Raw genomic sequence first — 19730 nt, 5'->3', positions numbered from 1 at the left:
GAGGGTTGAGATCACAAGATACAGATAAATCCATGAAGGTTTTAGTTGACTTCTGCTGGATCCTTACTGCCTTTCTTCTATTTTTCTCTCCTTCTCCCAGGTAGTCAAAGTGGGTAGCCCTCCTCATGGCTCAGCTTCACCCACATCGGAGGAAGGGAATCTGTATGAGACTTTCCTGTACTAACTGGTGATATTCACTTTAAAGAATCCTTTGAAACCTAGTCTCTAAAACTAGTTGTATATTTTGACATCTGTAGGTGAATTTTTATATTCTATATACAAAAGTGTTTCAGATTAGAAATTTTTAGGACTTAAGGAAGGCTTGTTCTGTTTCTTGTTAGTCACCTATGTTGTGGATGAATTAAATTAGTCTCTCTCTCTCTTTTCTTTTTTTAAGTGCTGTTTTTACCAAGATGGCTACTTTTCTTAAAAATTCGAAACTCTGTTTAGTACCTAAATAACACCACTCTGGTGTTAGAGCCCAGCATGAAGTTAGCCTGCAGGAAGTGTGCTTTTAGTGAAGATTTGCTGACTGAGTAAAGGACCAAATATAAACAGCAGTTGTTTGACTATTACTTACTTTTCTTCAAGGGTGATCACAGTATTAGACCTTCTGTAGTTAAAACATGGATTAGGGTGGAAAGAGAGATGGGAAATCTTCATACTCTTTCCCAAAACAACTCTTTAGTCACCTTGGTTTCTTCTAGCTTCTCAACAAATTGCCCTTCACACGAGTGAGATTTCATTAGCTTAAATGTCTGCAGGCTTTTTGGTGGCCAAGAAAATGACTGTATATAAGGTTCTAAGTGGAAATGATTTATTTATAAGTAGCTTTCATAAAAACATAAGTGAGTGAAGGTTTGCTTCCTATCAAAAATACTTAACTGCCAGCAACGTCAGTCATGACCTAATCTTTGGCATGTGAAGATGATTTTCTAGCAGCTAGATTCACGAAATAATAGAATGTTTGTGCTATGGAGGGCACTTTCTCTGACATCCAAGGATCCCTAAAAGTCCTTTGGAGACCACTCTGCTGTAGAAGAACTTGTGGTTCTAGTAACTCTGTGGTTATAGTAACTCTTCTCCTTAGCTGGAGCTTCAAGCTTACAGGTGGTATACCTTCTTTCTAAGTCATATGCATTCCTGAGTCCTTTCTAAGGGTGGAAGACAAGTGCCATTCAGCCCCTTGCCAGCATTCTTCTCCTGGCTGTTCACCAGGCTGATGGAGTGTTTACTGTCTTATTCCATTCCATGAGAAGCCTGGTCTTTGGAAAATTGGTGTTTAATTTCCAGTTCCTGAGGTTGCTTATTTTAGTAAGTCCATTGACGAATAGAGGAGATTCATTAATGACTACATTGAATTATTTCTACCTTCAATGTCTTGGTCTCTGTTACTGGAATACAATTAGCCATGTGAGGAAGTCCTCAAGCAATCAGAGGTTGTTGGGCTGAAGTATGAGGACGCACTGAACTCTGACATTCAGGGTATGCGCGTGATTCTTATTGCATAATTTGAATGAATGTGATTCCTGGATCCTGCCTCAAGACTGCAATCAGAGTCCACTTGGGCTGTAGTCAGCAATGTTCTTTGGTTGATATGATTCAGAAATTCTGAGAAATTCTGATCATAATGGGATAATTGGGATAGCTTTCTGCTGTTCTATCTTAAAGTACCTATTCTAGGGCTTAGTTATTGCTAGCTTATTTTCTTACCTTCTGAAAATTCCAGAATCTGTTGGTTGCAGATCATTCTTCTTAAAAACAGGGACTCAGAAAACAATCACCAGTATTACGTGGTCTGGTATGGAGAGAAATTTTGAAGAAGTTAAGTAGAAAGACATCCTTTCTGTCACAGCAACATAGCTTTTCTTACCGGCTCAGCAGCTTCATACTACAGGAACCAGTAATGCTTGACTTTCCTTCTGGCCATAGAAATCTGGTGGGGTTCTTATACCGTTCAGCCCTTCAACTCTTGTATCTGCTACGAAGTTCCTCCTCCGCCTCACTGGCTTGTGCTGCGGTCCCTCTCCCATGGAGGTCTGTTGTGTGATGTGACGGTCTTTGCACACTGGCTGTGACACAGGTCATCATCCACCTACCCTGTCTTCTCCTTTCGAAATAACCGTATGTAGGTGTTTGAGGGAAGTGGGTTCTTGGGTCATTCCCCATGGGTAGGGCTAAGTCTTCTGAACTTAAGTCATATGAGTAGCCTGAAAGAAATGGTCATACGTGGAGGAAGTGACATCCAGTATCAAGTATACAATTACCTTCGGGCAATTTGGATCCAGGTAAGTAACTGCTACATGTCTCTCCTTGACACCTTTATGGTGAGGATAATTCTAGGATATCAGACCTTTGGAATGGTCCAATTTCCAAATGCCTTCTGTATAGGTGTTTTGTAAATATACCCATATAAGGGTCTATTTAGAAGAAATGTGGCAAGGAGTGCAGACCAGACCTCTGGATTTATAGCGGAGTACAAGATGGATATGTTTTTACTGCCTTCATAGCAGCTGAGTGTTTCCTAGTACATTGTAAGTGCTCAATAAATGTTCATTGCTGCTTTATCATTTCTAGTATTATTATTATTATTATTATTTAGAAGTCAGTGTGAGAGGCTAGTATGGAGATTTTTCAGTTGGGATAGAATATACTAAAAAAATACATATTTTTCATTGTAGAGATTTATCTTAAGGTTATAAATATATTGCCTCTAGTTAAAATGAGCAGTTAATTCTTTCTATAGCTTAATCTTAATATAGCAGTGTGACTTAGTAATTGCTTTCAGTCTTAGAGGTCAGTAAATAGGGCTATTTATAATTAACTTGTTGGGGCGTTGTTTGAAATGCTTTGCCTACCCAGGGCCCACTCCAGTGGACTAAACAGTTAGAAATTAGAACAGGAGGACTGCTGATAGATCATTCCTTTTATAATGTTGCTGAAGTTCTGATTATGTAAATTTGTGTGTGTATTGTGTAAATTCTTAATTTTTTTTTCATTTTATTTTTAAATATGAGGAGTTCCCCTGCTTGAGTTGTAAGACTGATGTGGACACTCTTCATGACACCTAACATGGGTTTTCCTTTTCTTAATTATACTGCATGATCTTTAAGTAGTTCTTCCTTCTCCTGGGCCAAAGTACCTTCTAAACATTTATACCGAATTGTGTTTATTTTCTTGCAGTTGAACTGGCAATGATCATGGACCGTTTGTACGGTGGTGTCTGCTATGCCGGCATTGATACGGACCCAGAGCTGAAGTACCCCAAAGGTGCTGGCCGTGTGGCGTTCTCCAATCAGCAGAGTTACATTGCAGCCATCAGCGCCCGCTTTGTGCAGCTCCAACACAATGACATTGACAAACGGGTAAGCAACCGCTTGGGGTATCACTGCTGTGGGAAAGAAATGAAGTTTGTTTTCTGGGCCCCATGGGGAGAGAAGCACCTCGTGATCATAAGTGAGCAGCTCTACCTTACATGGTATCAGTCCATGAGTCCCTCTAGGCTGCCTGAAAAAGAGCATACCCACAGTATTTCAGGCGTTAATGAACCTTCTGTCTCACCCATCCCCAAGGTGATGTTACACTTAATGAAAATAACCCTGCAGAATTTAGCTTACCCAACTGGAGCTGTTTAAAAGATGATGCCAACAGTGCATTAACAAAGGTTGCGAGCTGGTGACCTGTTTGACCCCTGTGGTGCTCTTAAAACAAGTAAGTTTGGACTCACGTTGAATGTTAATGTTCAGGAGTATACATAAAATTTTGCAATTCTGATTTCTCTTAAAATTGCAAGATCACACATGATAGCAGTCACTGGAGCCGAATTACTGCTGTCTCTTTGAGTCCCTCCAGTTCCCTGCCGTCCTATTCGTACGTAACACACATGCGCATGCGCTTCCTGCCCTTCTGCTCCGCCTGCCTGGCCACTGGAGGCATTCTGATTTGCTCCCTTTGATCTAGAGAGGGGACACACGACAGAGATGTAGGGAGTTGGTGTGCTCAGTTGGTTTTGTGGACAGACGTAGGTCTAAATCCCTGAAATCCCAGCTCTGCCACTCTTTGGAAGTTTGGGGAAATAGAAGGTGGTAGAAGGAGATAATCTGAGACCTATATTAATGGATTCATAGAACAAGTAGGAAAATAGATCAGGTATTGAACACCTCCCTTTGCAATTGGACAGTGGCTGTTAACACTTCCAGCAAAGAATGTTCTTAGGGCATACATTGGACTGGGATAAATAAAGTAGGAAATACATTCATTTTTTTTTTTTTTAAGATTGATTTATTTAAGAGAGAGAGAGGGAGAGAGAGTCTTAAGCAGACTCCGCACTGACCGCAAAGCCCGACCTGGGGCTCAGTCTCAGGACCCTGAGATCAAGACCTGAGCCAAAACCAAGAGTCGGATGCTTAACCAGCCAGGCACCCCAAATATGTTCTAGTATGAAGTATTACCTATACCCTCTATGGTCAACTTGGACTAATTTTGTGTAGCTGACTTAAATTTCTTAGAAGGTGAAAGTTTCAATTGGTGGTGGATTTTTAAATATTCAGCAAGTTATATTTTTATTAAGACATACATCTGATCAAATTTCCGAAGCCAGTGCCTGAAATAAACAGTTGCTACATTACTGGGCTCCTTAAAAGTAAGTAGTGGTGTTTTTTTTGTTTTTTGATTAAAATAAACAATATAATAATTCTTTCTCAGAATTTTGAAACACTCTGAATTAATGGAGACTCAGCAGTGTGATAAAGATTCAACTCCATTCCTAGTTTTCAAGGACCCCCTATAGACTATAAGCTCCGCGGAGATAGCCACGGTGTCTGTCTCATTCTCTGCTTTGTTCCCAGTGCTTACCCATTGCTTGGTGTTTAGCTACAGTAGGAAGTGCTCGATAAACCTTTGTTGATTGACAAATGGTTATACTTGCAGGGTTTTCTTTACTGCTGCTGGCGCCAGTGGACTTGCTCATGCCTGTGCTTTTGTGAGTCTGAAACACCAGATTTTTCTTTTTTTCTTTTTTTTTAAGATTTTATTTATTTATTCATAAGAGACAGAGAGAGAGAGAGAGAGAGGCAGAGGGAGAAGCAGGCTTCCCGCTGAGCAGGGAGCCCAATGCAGGACTCAGTCCCAGGACCCTGGGATCATGACCTGAGCCGAAGGCAGAGGCTTAACCCACTGAGCCACCCAGGCGCCCGAAACGCCAGATTTTTAGACACCAGACGTTTAGACAGCTATGCACTCACCGCTGCTGACCCCAGGTCATAAACTTAACCTGAAGAGCCTTAGATTCTCATCTGTGTGCTTTCTTTGTTCCTCTCTGAAGCCAGGACTAGTGACTGGACAGGAGGTGGTACTAGGGATGATAGAGAAGGCTCCATTTCCCATGCTTCTATCTTCCCTTTGCCCCCAGGCTAACAACCTCCTGGCCTATTCCTTAATGGAGGAAAGTACACTTGCCTCAGGGAATATGGCAATCTTTGAGCACCTTTTTAAAATCACAGCAAACTCAGATGCTATTTGTTTTATTGTCCACCCCTACTCCTTCCCCTGCTATACTCAGGCCCTCAGTGTTTCTTCCCACAAGACTTAGACCTAGGTAAAAAGGAGAGAGGTGGCTTTGATTTTGTGAGTATGATCATAGGCCATGCTTATGAAAATGGTTTGGAACATTGAACTTCTGAGAACTCGAGAAAGCCATTGCCTATTTTCTGCCTGCTGCATTTGGGTTAACTGTACCTTCCATCTTGTAGACTAGTCCTTGATAACATTTAGAGGAGTAGCCAGTTGTAGTGGAAAGAGTATGGAGTTTAGAGCTAGAATAGATTCCAATACTTTTAAATCTCTGCTGCACTAGTCACTGGTGACCCCAAGTAAGTTAATTAATGCCAGGAGCCTTGGGTCCTCATCTGTAACTCCCTCCTGGGGATGGTCTGAAGAATAAATGGGATTTGAGGATTGAACAGCCAGAACTGTATGACCTTTGGATAGATGTTTAGTAACTAGCATTTGATGGTTAACAGTATTCATCTTGCTACAAATGCACTTAATACTGATGTTGTTAATATTATGTAGCTTGAATTTTATCAGTTGCTCACTGAAGATGTAGTGAACAGACAAAATGGCCACACCGCTGGGTCTACATCTGGTCCTGTTCCCTGTGGGCTATATGACTTTGGGTAGATCACTCAGATGCTGAGCTTCAGTATATAATGAAGGCAGTAGTAATAGCCCAGTGGGAAACCTGGAAGAGGAGGTGGTATATACAACATAACACACGGTACATATGCATAGGGGACTGTTGCCATGGTTACAAGAATGCCACCTCCATCCATATGGTATCTAGAAGGGACCTGTCCATTCTGCAGTGCCCGGAGGTGAGAACCATCTCAGGGAGAGAATCAGAAGTCATTAAAAGTGGCACAGTGCTCTTGTTCTCTGCCTCCCAGCTCCATCTTCATGCTCCTTGTTTGCCTTGCCCAATATGGAGACCGTTTTCTTCATTATGAGAGATACAAGCCAGCTTCCGTCTGGAGATAGGCTGCTCCTTTTTCAGTGTTCTTCTGTGAACATTACACTCCCTTCCCCCAAATTGTTACTCCGTCCTCTTGTTTTCTTCTTAATTTGAATGTAGCCAACATTACCTTATTTTTTTTGACTCTGGCATTTTGAGCCTCTGTTAACTGCACCCTTCATAGATGCTTTTTAAAGTTTATCTTTCTCCTGGGCGCCTGGGTGGCTCAGTTGGTTAAGCGACTGCCTTCGGCTCAGGTCATGATCCTGGAGTCCCGGGATCGAGTCCCACATCGGACTCCCTGCTCAGCGGGGAGTCTGCTTCTCCCTCTGACCTTACCCCCTCTCATGTACTGTCTCTCTCATTCTCTCTCTCAAATAAATAAATAAAATCTTTAAAAAAAAAAAAGTTTATTTTTCTCCTAAAGCATAAGTTTGAGATTTCCAGAGAGCCCCCATAATATATAAGCACATCAGTATCTCCTTAGGTAATGCTCTGTTTCTTGGGTGCTCTGTTCTTGATTGTCTACAGAGAATTTCTCATTAGGCACAACCTTCTTTCCTGAATAACCCCTCTAGATTTTTAGCAATAGTCTCATAGCTAAGGTTTTACAACTTGCTGTCCTAGAAGTCAGGAGCAGATATCTTCCTGTGCCCATAATCCCTTTCCCGTACCATTGCACATTCCAAGATGCTACAGTCCTATTCTCCTTCCTTCTTATGTTAGCCTACAGTTGCCTTTAAACCAAGACCTTAACTATTTTAAATAGCATCAACCTTTATTACCCTTCTGGTCAAAGGAACTTCCTTTGTTGTCTGCATCATTATGAATGCAGATATAGTGCAATCAGTGAACTAAAAAAAAAAAAAAAAAAAAACCCTACAGATAGCATTTTACAGTCCATTTGCTTGCTGTTTGCAGCCCCATAACCCTTTCATTTTTGCCCCATATGGAGAGTAAAAGAGGACCACCTGGAGAGCAGCAATGCCAGGAACCGTGGAAGTTCTAGGACTGTTTGAGGGGTGCGCTCTCAGCTTGCACCTTTCCTAGGTAAACTGTGGGAGGTTACATGAAGAATTTCACGAATGTATTTCCTTTACTTCTTTTGTATCCAACCACCTTTTCTCGAAAAAGACATCTCTTTTGAGAATTTAAATGTTTATGTATTTATTATTATTATTATTGCTGCTCTTTGGCTAAGTTTTTAGATGGAGTGGTCTGTAAAGAAAATACAACCTTTATAGATTTGATTTCTTCTCATAGTTTTAGAGACTTTTTTGGTTTGCCTATGAATATAAAATAAGATATGTCAATATGCAACATCTGTGGGAACTGTCGATTCTGTAGCTTTGGCACTTTTATATCTCTGCTGTTCTTTCATTCATCCATAATGCCATCATCTTTAAAGAGGTGGCCTTTTTGTTTTTTGTTTTGGTAACAGCATTATTTAGATATTGTTCACATACCATACAGATCACCAATTAAGTGTACAGGTCAACAGTTTTTAGCATATTTACATAGTTGTGAAGCAAGCATCACCACAGTAAAATTTAGAACATAGGAAGAGGTACCGTATAGCCTTCAAGCCTGCAGTAGAAGGGTGAGCTGAACAGTAACCCCCATTGGGGAGGGAGTGGGGACACTGCATTTATCCTACTTAGTTATTATAGGGAGGGGATCCTCCTTATTTAACCTGTACTCTTTGAAGTCACAGGAACAGGTAGCCCAGGCTGCGGAGACAAGCTTCTGACCCACGCTATAACTGTAATTAGAGTCCCCCAAGAATATGTGACTTGTTGGAGTCGGCAGGTAAATCCACACATCAACAGACTTCTTGCCGTGGTCTGGCTAGCAATGGGAGGACTCCTATGGTGCATCCTTACAGAGCTGCCAGGATCTTGATTCTGCCACATGTTGCCCAAAGGTCTGAATGGGAATGCTTGGCACATGGGTGGTGCTCAGTAAATGTGTAGAATAAATCAGGATGATGTATGGGAGAACAAGGACCGGAAGCAACCATGGAAGGCTGTCAAGGATACTGGAGTGAGTCACTCTCATCTCTCACCTGGATATCTAGAGGAGGTTCCCCACTGGTCTCCCCAATTCAGCTTAGCCGATCGCCAGTACATTCTTTACATAAAAACCAGAGTGACCTTTTAAAATCATAATGTCCTCCTTTAGACCTTTGGGTTATGTTCTACTGCCATTAGGATAAAGGTCAGAACCCTTAATTAATACTGCCTACATGACCCTTCATGCCCTATACACTTTTTTTTGCCTTAGCTCTCTCTTCCTCACCTTGAGCCAGTCACAGCTGGCCTTTTTCTCTCTTTTTCAAGGTCATCGTACATACTGTTTCTTCTTCCTGCCTAATACCTACTTTTCCTTTGGGTCTCAGCTTAATTATATTTTTGGAATCCTTTCTTCAGTGGAGCTTACATCTCCCTCGTAATACCATCTACCACTCCTTTGTGGCCTTAAATACCTCTGTAATGAAATATTGCTTCATTTAATGTCCATCTACTCTGTTAGACTATACAATCCATGAGGGCAATGACTATCTTCATGTTAGCTACTATATAATTAATACTTGACACATAGTGGATACATTAATTATTTGTTTTTAGATGAATAAATGAGTGTTGACTCATTCAAGAGGTGGCTCAGATGGGAAGCCCTTAGATAGCAACCTCTGGCATATCCAGGGCACTTTGCACAACTTTCCTTTTCTACTTCATTAAGAACACTTTTGTGGAGCACCTGGGTGGCTCATTCGGTTAAGCTTCTGACTCCTGATTTTGGCTCAGGTCATGATCTCAGGGTCATGGGAATGAGCTCCACATCGGGTTCCACGCTCAGCAGGGAGTCTACTTGAGATCCTCTCACCCTGCCCCTCCCCTTGCTCGCTCGCTCACACACACATGCACGCTCTCTCTCGCTTTCATATAAGTAAATCTTAAAAAAAAGAAAACTCCCTTACATAATAAAGAAATTTAGAATATCAGAAAATGTTCTTTGACATTAAAGCTACTAATTTAGTAGCTTAGATATGACGTTGGTCCAGCCTCCTTTATTTTGCAACAAATGAGAATCTAGGAGAGGTTTGGAGACTGTCAAGAAACCCGTCAATTAAGAGCAGAGCTGCCTCTGCTCATGGGACTTCCTCCCAGAACCCTGAGTTCACCCAAGGTCTAATGTCTCTTCAACCCACGTCTTCCAGGAAGTCGTTTTTCCACAGACCTTAGATTTGGAATGTCTGAGTTAGATTATAGGTCCTTTTGTGGGTTTTATATATGTTTCAGTAGTTCATATAACTTCCCAGGTGAATGTAGTCTACACAGAGCAGAGCACATCTGGGGTTTGTTATCAAGAGTTTCTAATATGGGGGCGCCTGGGTGGCTCAGTTGGTTAAGCGACTGCCTTCAGCTCAGGTCATGGTCCCAGGGCCCTGGGATCGAGCCCCGCATCGGGCTCCTCGCTCAGCGGGAAGCCTGCTTCTCCCTCTCCCACTCCCCCTGCTTGTGTTCCCTCTCTCGCTGTGTCTCTCTCTGTCAAATAAATAAATAAAATCTTTAAAAAAAAAGTTTCTAATATGTTTGTAGGTCATTTTTAACATGAGCAAAATGAGCTGGAAAATTTTCTGTGCCTTTTTGCAGTTGTTTTGCTTTTGATTTTCACTTTCCTGTTGTCTTCATATGAAACCTTTTACAAGTGAGTGTGAACCAGTGCAGCGCCACTGGATTATAGCATTTGATTGAAGTGTTTGGCATTTTAAGTGCTATAATGACCCTTGTTATGGAACATTATTATTATAAATGACACAAAGGGTGGGGAAAATAAATTAAAAAATATTTTAAATGACACGAATACAATTTATGCTTGTTTTTACTTCCAAGGAAACATTATTAGCATCTTGAAATAAATACTTCAAAGGTTACATTATGCATATGTTATAGCTAATTGTCCCCAGTTATCAGCCAATTGTCCCTGTGTTGACAATATTAGGGTTGTGTGATGCCCAGCACAGCAGTTCTTGGCGTATTTCTTTCTCTTTCTTTTTTTAAGATTTTATTTATTTATTTGACAGAGAGAGACACAGTGAGAGAGGGAACACAAGCAGGGGGAGTGGGAGAGGGAGAAGCAGGCCTGCCGCAGAGCAGGGTGCCCAATGTGGGGCTCGATCCCAGGACCCCAAGATCATGACCCTGAGCCGAAGGCAGACACTTAGCAGCTGAGCCACCCAGGCGCCCCTCTTGGTGTCTTTCATGTTAGCTACTGTATATTAATACTTGACACATAGTGGACACACATTAATTATTTGTGTTTAGATGAATAAATGAGTGAGTTGCCTCATTTATCTTCTGCCTTGGCAGACACGAGGCATGTGATGCGCTCTCCCAGGTAACAGGTTCCCTAGAATACTAATAGGGTGGGGTATTTCTGGGGTATGGCCATCAGTATCTTAGAGGGAATATAGAGAATATACTCCATGCCCACTCCTGTCCTTACTACGCAGAGAACCATGACGATAGTGAATAAGTGTTCTGTTCTGGCTTGGGAACTGTGAGATCTGAGTCAACACTCCTAGCTTTTCTCCCAGTAACGTGACCTTGGACAATTTACCACCTTTTAGAGGCTTGATTTTATTGATTTTATTTTCCAGTAGTAGTAAGAGGACCAGTCTGTCTTATAGTTTGTGGTGCTGATAAACAATGACAGATGAAGAAGTGCTTTGGAAAGTTATTTGGCTATGTAGATATTGATTTGTATTATTGCTGAGCCTGGCTTATTTAAATTGTGCGGTTGCCTAATCATGTATCCAAAGCTAATTGTTGACTTTCTCTTTTTTTTTTCTTTTAAAGCACCTACTTAGTTCCACTAAGGATCTTTAATATAGAGACAATGAAATAGTTGAAGTTCACACACACACACACACACACACACACACACACACACAATTAACATAGCTGCTAATCTGCCAACATGCTGGTTGGATATTAGTCAAGACACACATAAAGACTCTTAAGTCCCTTTTATAGAGATAAACACCTAAATGCATTTTCCATGTAAAGGATTGAAGAAAGAAAGAAGTCCTCTCCAGAAAGAAGCATTTTTACCAATATCTTTTCTCTGATAATGAAAAGATTTTGAACCTGAAGTTGAATAGGAGGTTAGGATTAAATTTTGCTTATAATCCATGAACAGCATTTCTGTGAAAACCTGGAACAGTTTAAAGTATTTAAGTACAGTAAGGGCAAAAGAGGGCACCTGTACTCATTCTGTCTGTTTTAATGGTATTTTTAGAAGTGATGCCAAATGAACACTTAGGACTTGAAAGCTCTGCTAAATTCAGTTTTCTTTATAACTCAAGGCTAGGTCACTCACATATGAAAGATTTTTGTAGTGTAAAAAATGAGATCATTAGAAAAGAGGTAATCTTTTTACATGGCCGTTTTCTACCCTTTTGTCTATTCTGTGTGGTCCTGAGAAAATTTATAAGGATAGCATCAGTTGAATCTCCTTTAGTCTAACAAAAGTATATTTGATTGATATGAACAATTTCTTTATAAAAATCTGAGCAGTTCCCCCCCCCCCAACACAGCTATTGTTTACCACAACCTGGTCATGTTGTCTCCTAGAAAATTTTTTTTAAGATTTATTTATTTATTTTAGAGAGCATGGGAGAGGGGCAGAGGGAGAGGGAGAGAGAGAGAATCTCAAGCAAACTCCAAGCTGAGCATGGAGCCCAACATGGGGCTCAGTACCACGACCCTGAGATCATGACCTGAGCTGAAATCAAGTGACCTGAGTCAGCCGCTTACCTGTCTGAGCCACCCAGGTGCCCCTTCCTAGAAATTTGTAGGTTAGATGTTTATAAATTAAAATGCATCATGCAACAGACATTGGTTAAAGTCTGCCAACTCAGCCCACAGAGACCTTTTTACTACTAGAAAGGATAATAGGCTAGAATCAGCCAATCTGGAGTTTGGTCCTCACTAAACCACTTCCTGTATAACTTGAAGGAAGGATAGGGGTGTGTGTGTGTGTGTGTGTGTGTGTTACTGAAAGCAATTTTAAAAACTTAAGGCACTCTGTCATAATACAGTGGTACTGAGAACACATTGATTTATATGAAACCATGACTAGTATTTGAACTCTTCTGGAAGATACTCATTAGACAATCTAATTAGAATTTCACATGATAAAAGGGGTTAAATATGTCGGACAAGACAGGGGTAACAATGGTTGGTTATCTCAGTTTTTGAAACAGGAGAAGGAGCTCTCAGTAGGCAGGTCTGGCCTGCCTTGAAATCTGTCCCTAAAATTAGTTCCCCTAAACCACCATTTCCTAAACTGTTCTCCATAAAATATGAGTCCCTTTTAATTTTAATATCTATTTTTTTTTAAGTCTTTTTCTGAGTCAGATAAGTTTAGAAATGCTTTCTTGAAGAATGTTACATAGGCAGGTTTATTCTAGGACTTCTTAGAATCCTTTATGTACCAATCTTCATTGTGAGGACCCAAGAAGGAAACAATATGCAGCTTTTCACAAATTTTTTGATCATGGAACTCCTCTGAAATTTATCATCTCTTGGGAATAATGTTCTAGTGAACCCACTTGAGAAAATACTCTGTTTTCAGCTTCTTCATGCTCAAATTCAGAAGTTTAATACGTATATAGTGGTGGTTTGGGGTTTTGTTGTTATTTCAAATTTTTATTTAAATTCTAGTTAGTTAACATGTACTGTAACATTGGTTTCAGGAGTAGAATTTAGTGATTCATCACTTACATACAACACCCATTGCTCATCACAAGTGCACTCCTTAATCCCCATCACCTATTAAACCCATCCCCCACTCCTCCCCTCCAGCAACCCTGTTTGTTTCCTATTTAGAGTCTCTTACAGCTTATTTCCCTCTCTCCTTTTTTTCTTTTCCCCCTTCCCATATGTTCATCTATTTTGTTTCTTAAATTCCACATATGAGTCAAGTCATATGATATTTGCCTTTCTCTGACTGACTTATTTCACTTAGTATAATACCCTCTAGTTCCATCCACGTCACTGCAGATGGCAAGATTTCATTCTTTTTGATGGCTAAATAATATTCCATTGTGTATATATGCCACACCTTCTTTATCCATTCATCAGTCGATGGACATTTGGGCTCTTTCTATAGTTTGGCTGTTGTTGATAATGCTGCTATAAACATCGGGGTGCATGTACCCCTTTGAATCTGTATTTTTTATCCTCTGGGTAAATAGCTAATGGTACAATTACTGGGTTATAGGGTAGTGTTGTTTTTAATAAGTAGTGATTGTTTTTCCTTTCCTTAATCCCTTTTCCCCAAGTGTGTCCTACCCATTATATATTTTCTTTTTTTTTCTTGTTGTGGTGAAAAGGCAGATGAGAGCTACCCTCTTAGTAGTTTTTAAGTGTACAATAGAGTATTGTTAACTATAAGCACAATGTTCTACAGCAGATCTCTAGAAGTTTTTCATCTTGCGTAACTGAAAGCTGATACCCTTTGAACAGCACCTCCCTACTTTCCCCTGTCCCCAGCCCCTGGCAACCACCATTCTACTTCCTGATTTCTATGAATTTGACTACTTTAGACCTGTCATATAAATGGATATGTCCAGTATTTTCTCTGTAAGCATCTTTGCCATAGATACTTTTGCCACAAGCATTTTCACTACATAACTAATTGGCCATAAGGCAATTTTGCCCTAAAACATAAATAACTGATTGGCAGTTTGGTTTCATCAGCTGGTTGAACATTTGGTTTCACTTCTCCATTGATGCAGGACTCCCGTTTTTATATTATATAAATCTTAGCCCTCCTAATGGTCTACACAGTGACACAGAGTTTTGAACTCACATTTCCCATAGAACTTTGGAATGTCTGTCAGTGGACATGGGACAACATGCCAAGAACAAACAATGGTGTAGAAGGCTTTTACAAAGCAATACGGTGCTCATTCACAAATGTGCATCCTAACATTTGGAAACTGATAGCCTGCCTTAATGAAGGAAAGAATTTCAGTGAAAAAAAGAAAAAGCATGATGCCAAATGAGATGAATCAACAGGCAAAAAAAAAAAGGCTTAATACTCTGAACGAAAGACTTTGAAGACAAGTGCTTAGGTATAATCCACAAAATAAAATCAGTTACTTGTACAGTTTTGCCGTGTACTTACACTATATATTTTGAATGTATTCAAGTATTTTGTATTTCATAATAAAGTCAATTTTGTTACCATTTTCATGTTTCATTATGTCCTTTTTAATGGATGTTCCTCTTTAGTTTCTCGTGATTTTTACTTTTTACAATAAAACTGCCTCATGGCTAATTAGTTATGCAACAAAAACATTTTAGCAAAAATGCTTGGGGCGAAGATGCCTATGGCACAACTACCTAGAAACATAAATGGATTCATGCAGCATTCGTCCTTCTGTGTTTGACTTATTTCACTTTGAATAACGGCCTAAAGATTCATCCATGTTGTTGCGGGTGTCAGGATCACCTTCTTTTTTAAGACTGAATGATATCCCATTGTATGTTGATATAGCACCTTTTCTTTATCCATTAATTGGTCTGTGGACGCTTACGTTGCTTCCACATCTTGGCTGTTGTGAATAATGCTGCAGCGGACGTGGGCCTGATTTCAATTCTTTTGAATCAATAGCCAGAAGTGGGATTGCTGGGCATATATTTTCTGTCTACAGAGAGTTGGGGTGAGGCAGGGGAAGAACAGTGGCATGGCCATGCTGGTGGTGGGACATTGAAGGTGTGTTCGAGATTTCCCTTTAGTATTTATAGTCCTTTGTCTTTTGATTACTTGAGATTATCTAGTGTTGCTCTCTAACATGCCAGTCTCTTTCTATGTAAGAAGGGAAGTCAGTAGTTTTGATATCAATATACCATTGACAAATAACGTTCCCTTGACTGTTTTGTTTTAGCTGAACACAGAGGACCAGAGAGACTGCCTTTCAGTTAGCTAATTTGGGGCTTTCTGATACTTTTATTTAAGGAACATTGTGATAGCTAAGCCATAGCGCTTAATATTTGCTTTGAATAGCATACTTCAGAGTAACCCATTTTTTATTTAATGAGATGTTACCCATTGCACCTTTCTTTGCAAGCACTTCAAGTACTTCACATATTTAATCTTTTTTTTTTTCTCTCTTCCCTAGAAACATGTTGGGCCTGAATTTTAGCTACAGACTATCAGAGGCTTTATATTTTTAGCCTGCATGAAGATTAATATGACCCAGTAACCATACGAACAGAAATGCTGATGGTACTACACTTTGCCCTCAGCCACAGCTGCAGTACATACAATGGCTCAGTGGCAAGCGTTGTGCAGGTTCTGATGGCGTGTTCTCAGACTAGCTCTGCCCCCAGCCTTAGCCTGGGGCTCCGACATCCCAGCCTTTCCTCTGCCGCTGCTCTCGGCCCCTGCTGGATCTGGCTTGAAAACTCCCAGCTGTAGCTAGAGCTGTGTTTGATATGACCCTTTGAGAGGAAGCAGCACCCAGAAGTGAGTTCAAATGTCGTCTGAACTAATCCTTCCTAGGCTTATTTTTGAAGCTATGGGGCTCTCAGAGCCTTTGACAGAAATAGTTTTTTAAATAGAGTTTGGGTCATCTAAAGAAAGCTGTCCCTCTTCTCTGAAGAGTATGGAACCTTTTTGTCTTGACTCTCCTTCCTAGTCTTGACCTTTGATCTCTCCGGTCCTATTATCTCTTTTTATGTCTTTTCTCTTGGAATTGGGATAATTCTTAATATGAAGACTCTTTAGAATGATTAAATGTTGTTCCTTCCTGCTTATATTTGAGCATAGAGGCTGTTTGTGAAAATGCTAACGGGAAAAGGATCACCCCCATTTATCTAAGTAATTATCTCAGTAGGACATTTGAGTTCTTTCTTTTTTTTTTTTTAAAGATTTTTTATTTATTTTTTGACAGAGAGACAGCGAGAGAGGGGAGACAAGCAGGAGGAGTAGGAAAGGGGGAGGCAGGCTTCCTGCTGAGCGGGGATCCTGATGTGGGGCTCGATCGCAGGACCCTGGGATCATGACCTCGCAGGACCCCGGGATCATGACCTGAGCCGAAGGCAGACGCACAACGACTAAGCCACCCAGACGCCCCTAAGTTCTTTAACCCCAGAAGTCCGAGAGTGTCAGTCAGTTAGCCGTTTGTTGGTGAGTTCTGATTCTCACTTGGAAAAGCTGGTGCACACCTCTCATGGGGTAGGAGAAACTGAGGCCTGCAAGAACATGACAGAGCCAATGAATGGATAGAACCAGGGCGCTCTGCATTTCTGCATTCGGGGAGGGTGGTGATGCCATGGCAGTTATGCATTTCACAGATTTGTAATGATTTTCTTACCCTTTGTTCTCCACATGATATAGTCTTCTGCTGCTAGAACATGATTTGGAGCTGGTTCATATCCTCACCCCAACCCCATTCCCAAGCAGCATGGAAGAAAACTAGACTGGGGGTGAATCTGTGGATTGCGTGGGATACTGACAGCTGGCCCTTCTTTGTCTCATGAAGCAGAGCACTCACAGATCTCTCCGCACTCTAGAAACATACGGCAAAGGTGTCAACATAAGCACACATAAGCACGCTCTGAACTGTGGGAAAGGCACAAGGATGATTTTAAAACCTTTCTTCCCCTCACACTTGAGAATATGAGAAATAGTAAGTCCCATCCTTTGAAAGATAAAAAGAAAATTCAAACCATTTCCCATATGTTTTTTTTTACATCTACCCCAGATTGCTTCTAAAATTAATAACTGTGAATTTGCTATATCTGGAAGGTTGTGGCTAACTTTGTTGCTAAGGAAAAGCCATTTTCGCATCACTGCTTTAATTGCCTAGGCATCTGTCATCTGCTTTCTAAACAGCAGGATTCCAGCTCATGGTCCATTGAAAAACTAAAAATTTATGTCTAAACAGTCTTTGTATTGCCTGCTGGTAGAGGACCTGCGTTAGCAGCTGTGAAGACACCGTGTTCGGTGGGAATGTTAATGAGGTTACTGTGGTTTTTAGGCGTGGATAGGTGTACTCTGTGACACATGCCAAGGAGATTAGGAGCATATCATGTTTAAAAGCTTTAGTACCCCAAATAAAATGGTTTTTCCAGGAAGCATGTTGTTCCAGATGATAAGAAATGGCCTACCTGGGCGCCTGGGTGGCTCAGTCGGTTAGGCGACTGCCTTCGGCTCAGGTCATGATCCTGGAGTCCCGGGATCGAGTCCTGCATCAGGTTCCCTGCTCCATGGGGAGTCTGCTTCTCCCTCCGACCCTCTTCCCTCTCATGTGCTCTCTCTCTCTCTCATTCTCGCTCTCTCAAATAAATAAATAATCTAAAAAACAACAACAACAACAATTAATTAAAAAAAAGAAGAAGAAGAAATGGCCTACCTGACTTCTGAGCAAGCTCCTTCATCTGTCCCTGTTCAGTTATACTCCTGGCATCTTCTCCAGTTTGTCCACTCTGACTCCATTATCTAAAACCTTCGCTTCTATCCAACTTCCAGCGCCCAGTGAGCATGCCTCACCTGCCTTGGGGTGGCTGGGTATCTGGCAGACTTAATTTGGTGGTTCCCGTCACCATGGGGCAGACTACAGCAAGGACCATTCTTTAGCTGTCTTTAATAGGGACATTTAGCACATCATTCAGACTGAGCTTTAACCTTGACTAATGCCCCCCCTTGTCTTTTTTACAACTTTTCAGGCCCAAGGAGAGGGAATTCTGGACCTGTGAAGAGTTTATGTTCTCCCTAGGCATCTCCCCTCTGCCACCAAGAGCTGTTTGGTCATTGCTTTAATTACATTGGGAGGTCATTTTGTTGACTGCTATAAAAAAAACTGCAGACAAATATTTTCTCAAGCTTCTTAGTTACAAAACAGTGTCACATTGAGAACAGTTTGTTCAGGTGTGGCTTTCTCTTTGTTTATATCATTCTAGATATATTATTCCCTTTATCCAGCTTACAGCTGCTTATCCACATCAGTCCTTCTTATCCTTAATGGGTATCACAGTTCAGCAATAAGTTCCACGTTATTTGTCAGCATCCTTGGGCATGGTCATCTCCTTTAGGTGTGTGGTATGAATCCAGGTGTCTCTCTAGGAAGTTTTCATCTCCTATACCTGCAAATCCCTTCAAAGTAGAAGGTCTGTTCCATGATATGACTGGCTTTGCATAGCACTCTGTAGTATTTGGACTTTAATAATGGAAGTGTAGATCAGTAATATGATCCCAATAGGTTAGTGTCTCCGTGTGTTACAGTTTATTGATAACAGAGAAACCCATTTTTATTTTAATAGCTACATGTCTGTGTATTGGGAAAAACAGAATTAACCTGGATAGTCAAGTAAAACATCATGTAACAGTAGATAGCATTAAGGTACAGTGAAAATTACAAATGGTTTGGGAGTGCCCTTAAGAAATTCTCAAGGGTGCCTGGCTGTCTCAGTTGGTTAGGCGTATGACTCTTGATTTTGGCTGAGGTCATGATCTCAGGGTTGTAAGGTCGAGCTCCATGTCGGGCTCTGTGCTCAGCAGGGAGTCTGCTCCCTCTCCCTCCGACCCCTCCTCTCTCTCTTTCTAGCCCTATCTCTCAAATCTTTAAAAAAGTAAATAAAATAAAATGGTTAATTTTTTATGACTCTAACCTCAGTTAAAAAAATTAATTTAAGGGACGCCTGGGTGGCTCGGTCAGTTAAGCATCTGCCTTCAGTTCAGGTCATGATCCCAGGGTCCTGGGACCGAGCTGTGCGGGCTCCCTGCTCAGCGGGGAGTCTACTTCTGCCTCCCGCTTCACCTGTTCCTGCTCTCTCTCTCTCACAAATAAATAAATAAATAAAATCTTTTAAAAAATTAATTTAAGCTCTAAAAAAAAAAAAAGAGGAAAGAAAAGCCCATATAACCACAATGCCTTTTTTACACCTGAACAAAAAGTAACCTTTTTAAAAAATATATTACCAGAGTGTCTCCTTTGTGCTAGACTTGAATCTCCTTACGTGCTCTTTTTATATTTGTATGTATTATAAATGGCTATTGTCTTTCTCTTCCAGCAGCTTCCTTTTGTGGAGTGTGAATTCTGTTTGTTCAGACCAGTTCTCTCTCCGATCTAGGCTTAACGAGGCTCAGATCTGGTTGCTGGGGCACCCTGAGTATAGGCATCTGCCTGGCGGTAGAAGCA

General features: G+C 40.9%; 1 protein-coding gene across 14 annotated transcripts in view; it reads left to right on the top strand.

The window, feature by feature from the left end:
* Positions 1–19730, top strand: part of CPEB3 (cytoplasmic polyadenylation element binding protein 3) — a 186615-nt gene that overhangs the window by 156309 nt on the left and 10576 nt on the right. For 12 of the 14 annotated variants that reach the window (XR_003520390.2, XM_027596641.2, XM_027596639.2 and 9 more), the window contains one exon: positions 3184–3365. Coding sequence is in view for 13 of the 14 variants with exons in the window: in XM_027596641.2 (XP_027452442.1) it covers positions 3184–3365 (182 nt within the window). In the remaining variant the exon portion in view is untranslated. Of the gene's footprint in view, positions 1–3183; positions 3366–3572; positions 3867–14403; positions 14632–19730 lie in introns of those variants that run through there. The other 2 variants (XM_027596650.2, XM_027596648.2) reach the window with 2 other exon arrangements.

The sequence above is a fragment of the Zalophus californianus genome, chromosome 15 (genome assembly GCF_009762305.2).
Source record: "Zalophus californianus isolate mZalCal1 chromosome 15, mZalCal1.pri.v2, whole genome shotgun sequence".
NCBI lineage: Eukaryota > Metazoa > Chordata > Mammalia > Carnivora > Otariidae > Zalophus > Zalophus californianus.
Note: the sequence above shows the minus strand (reverse complement) of the source record. Positions and strands in the feature narration are given on the sequence as shown.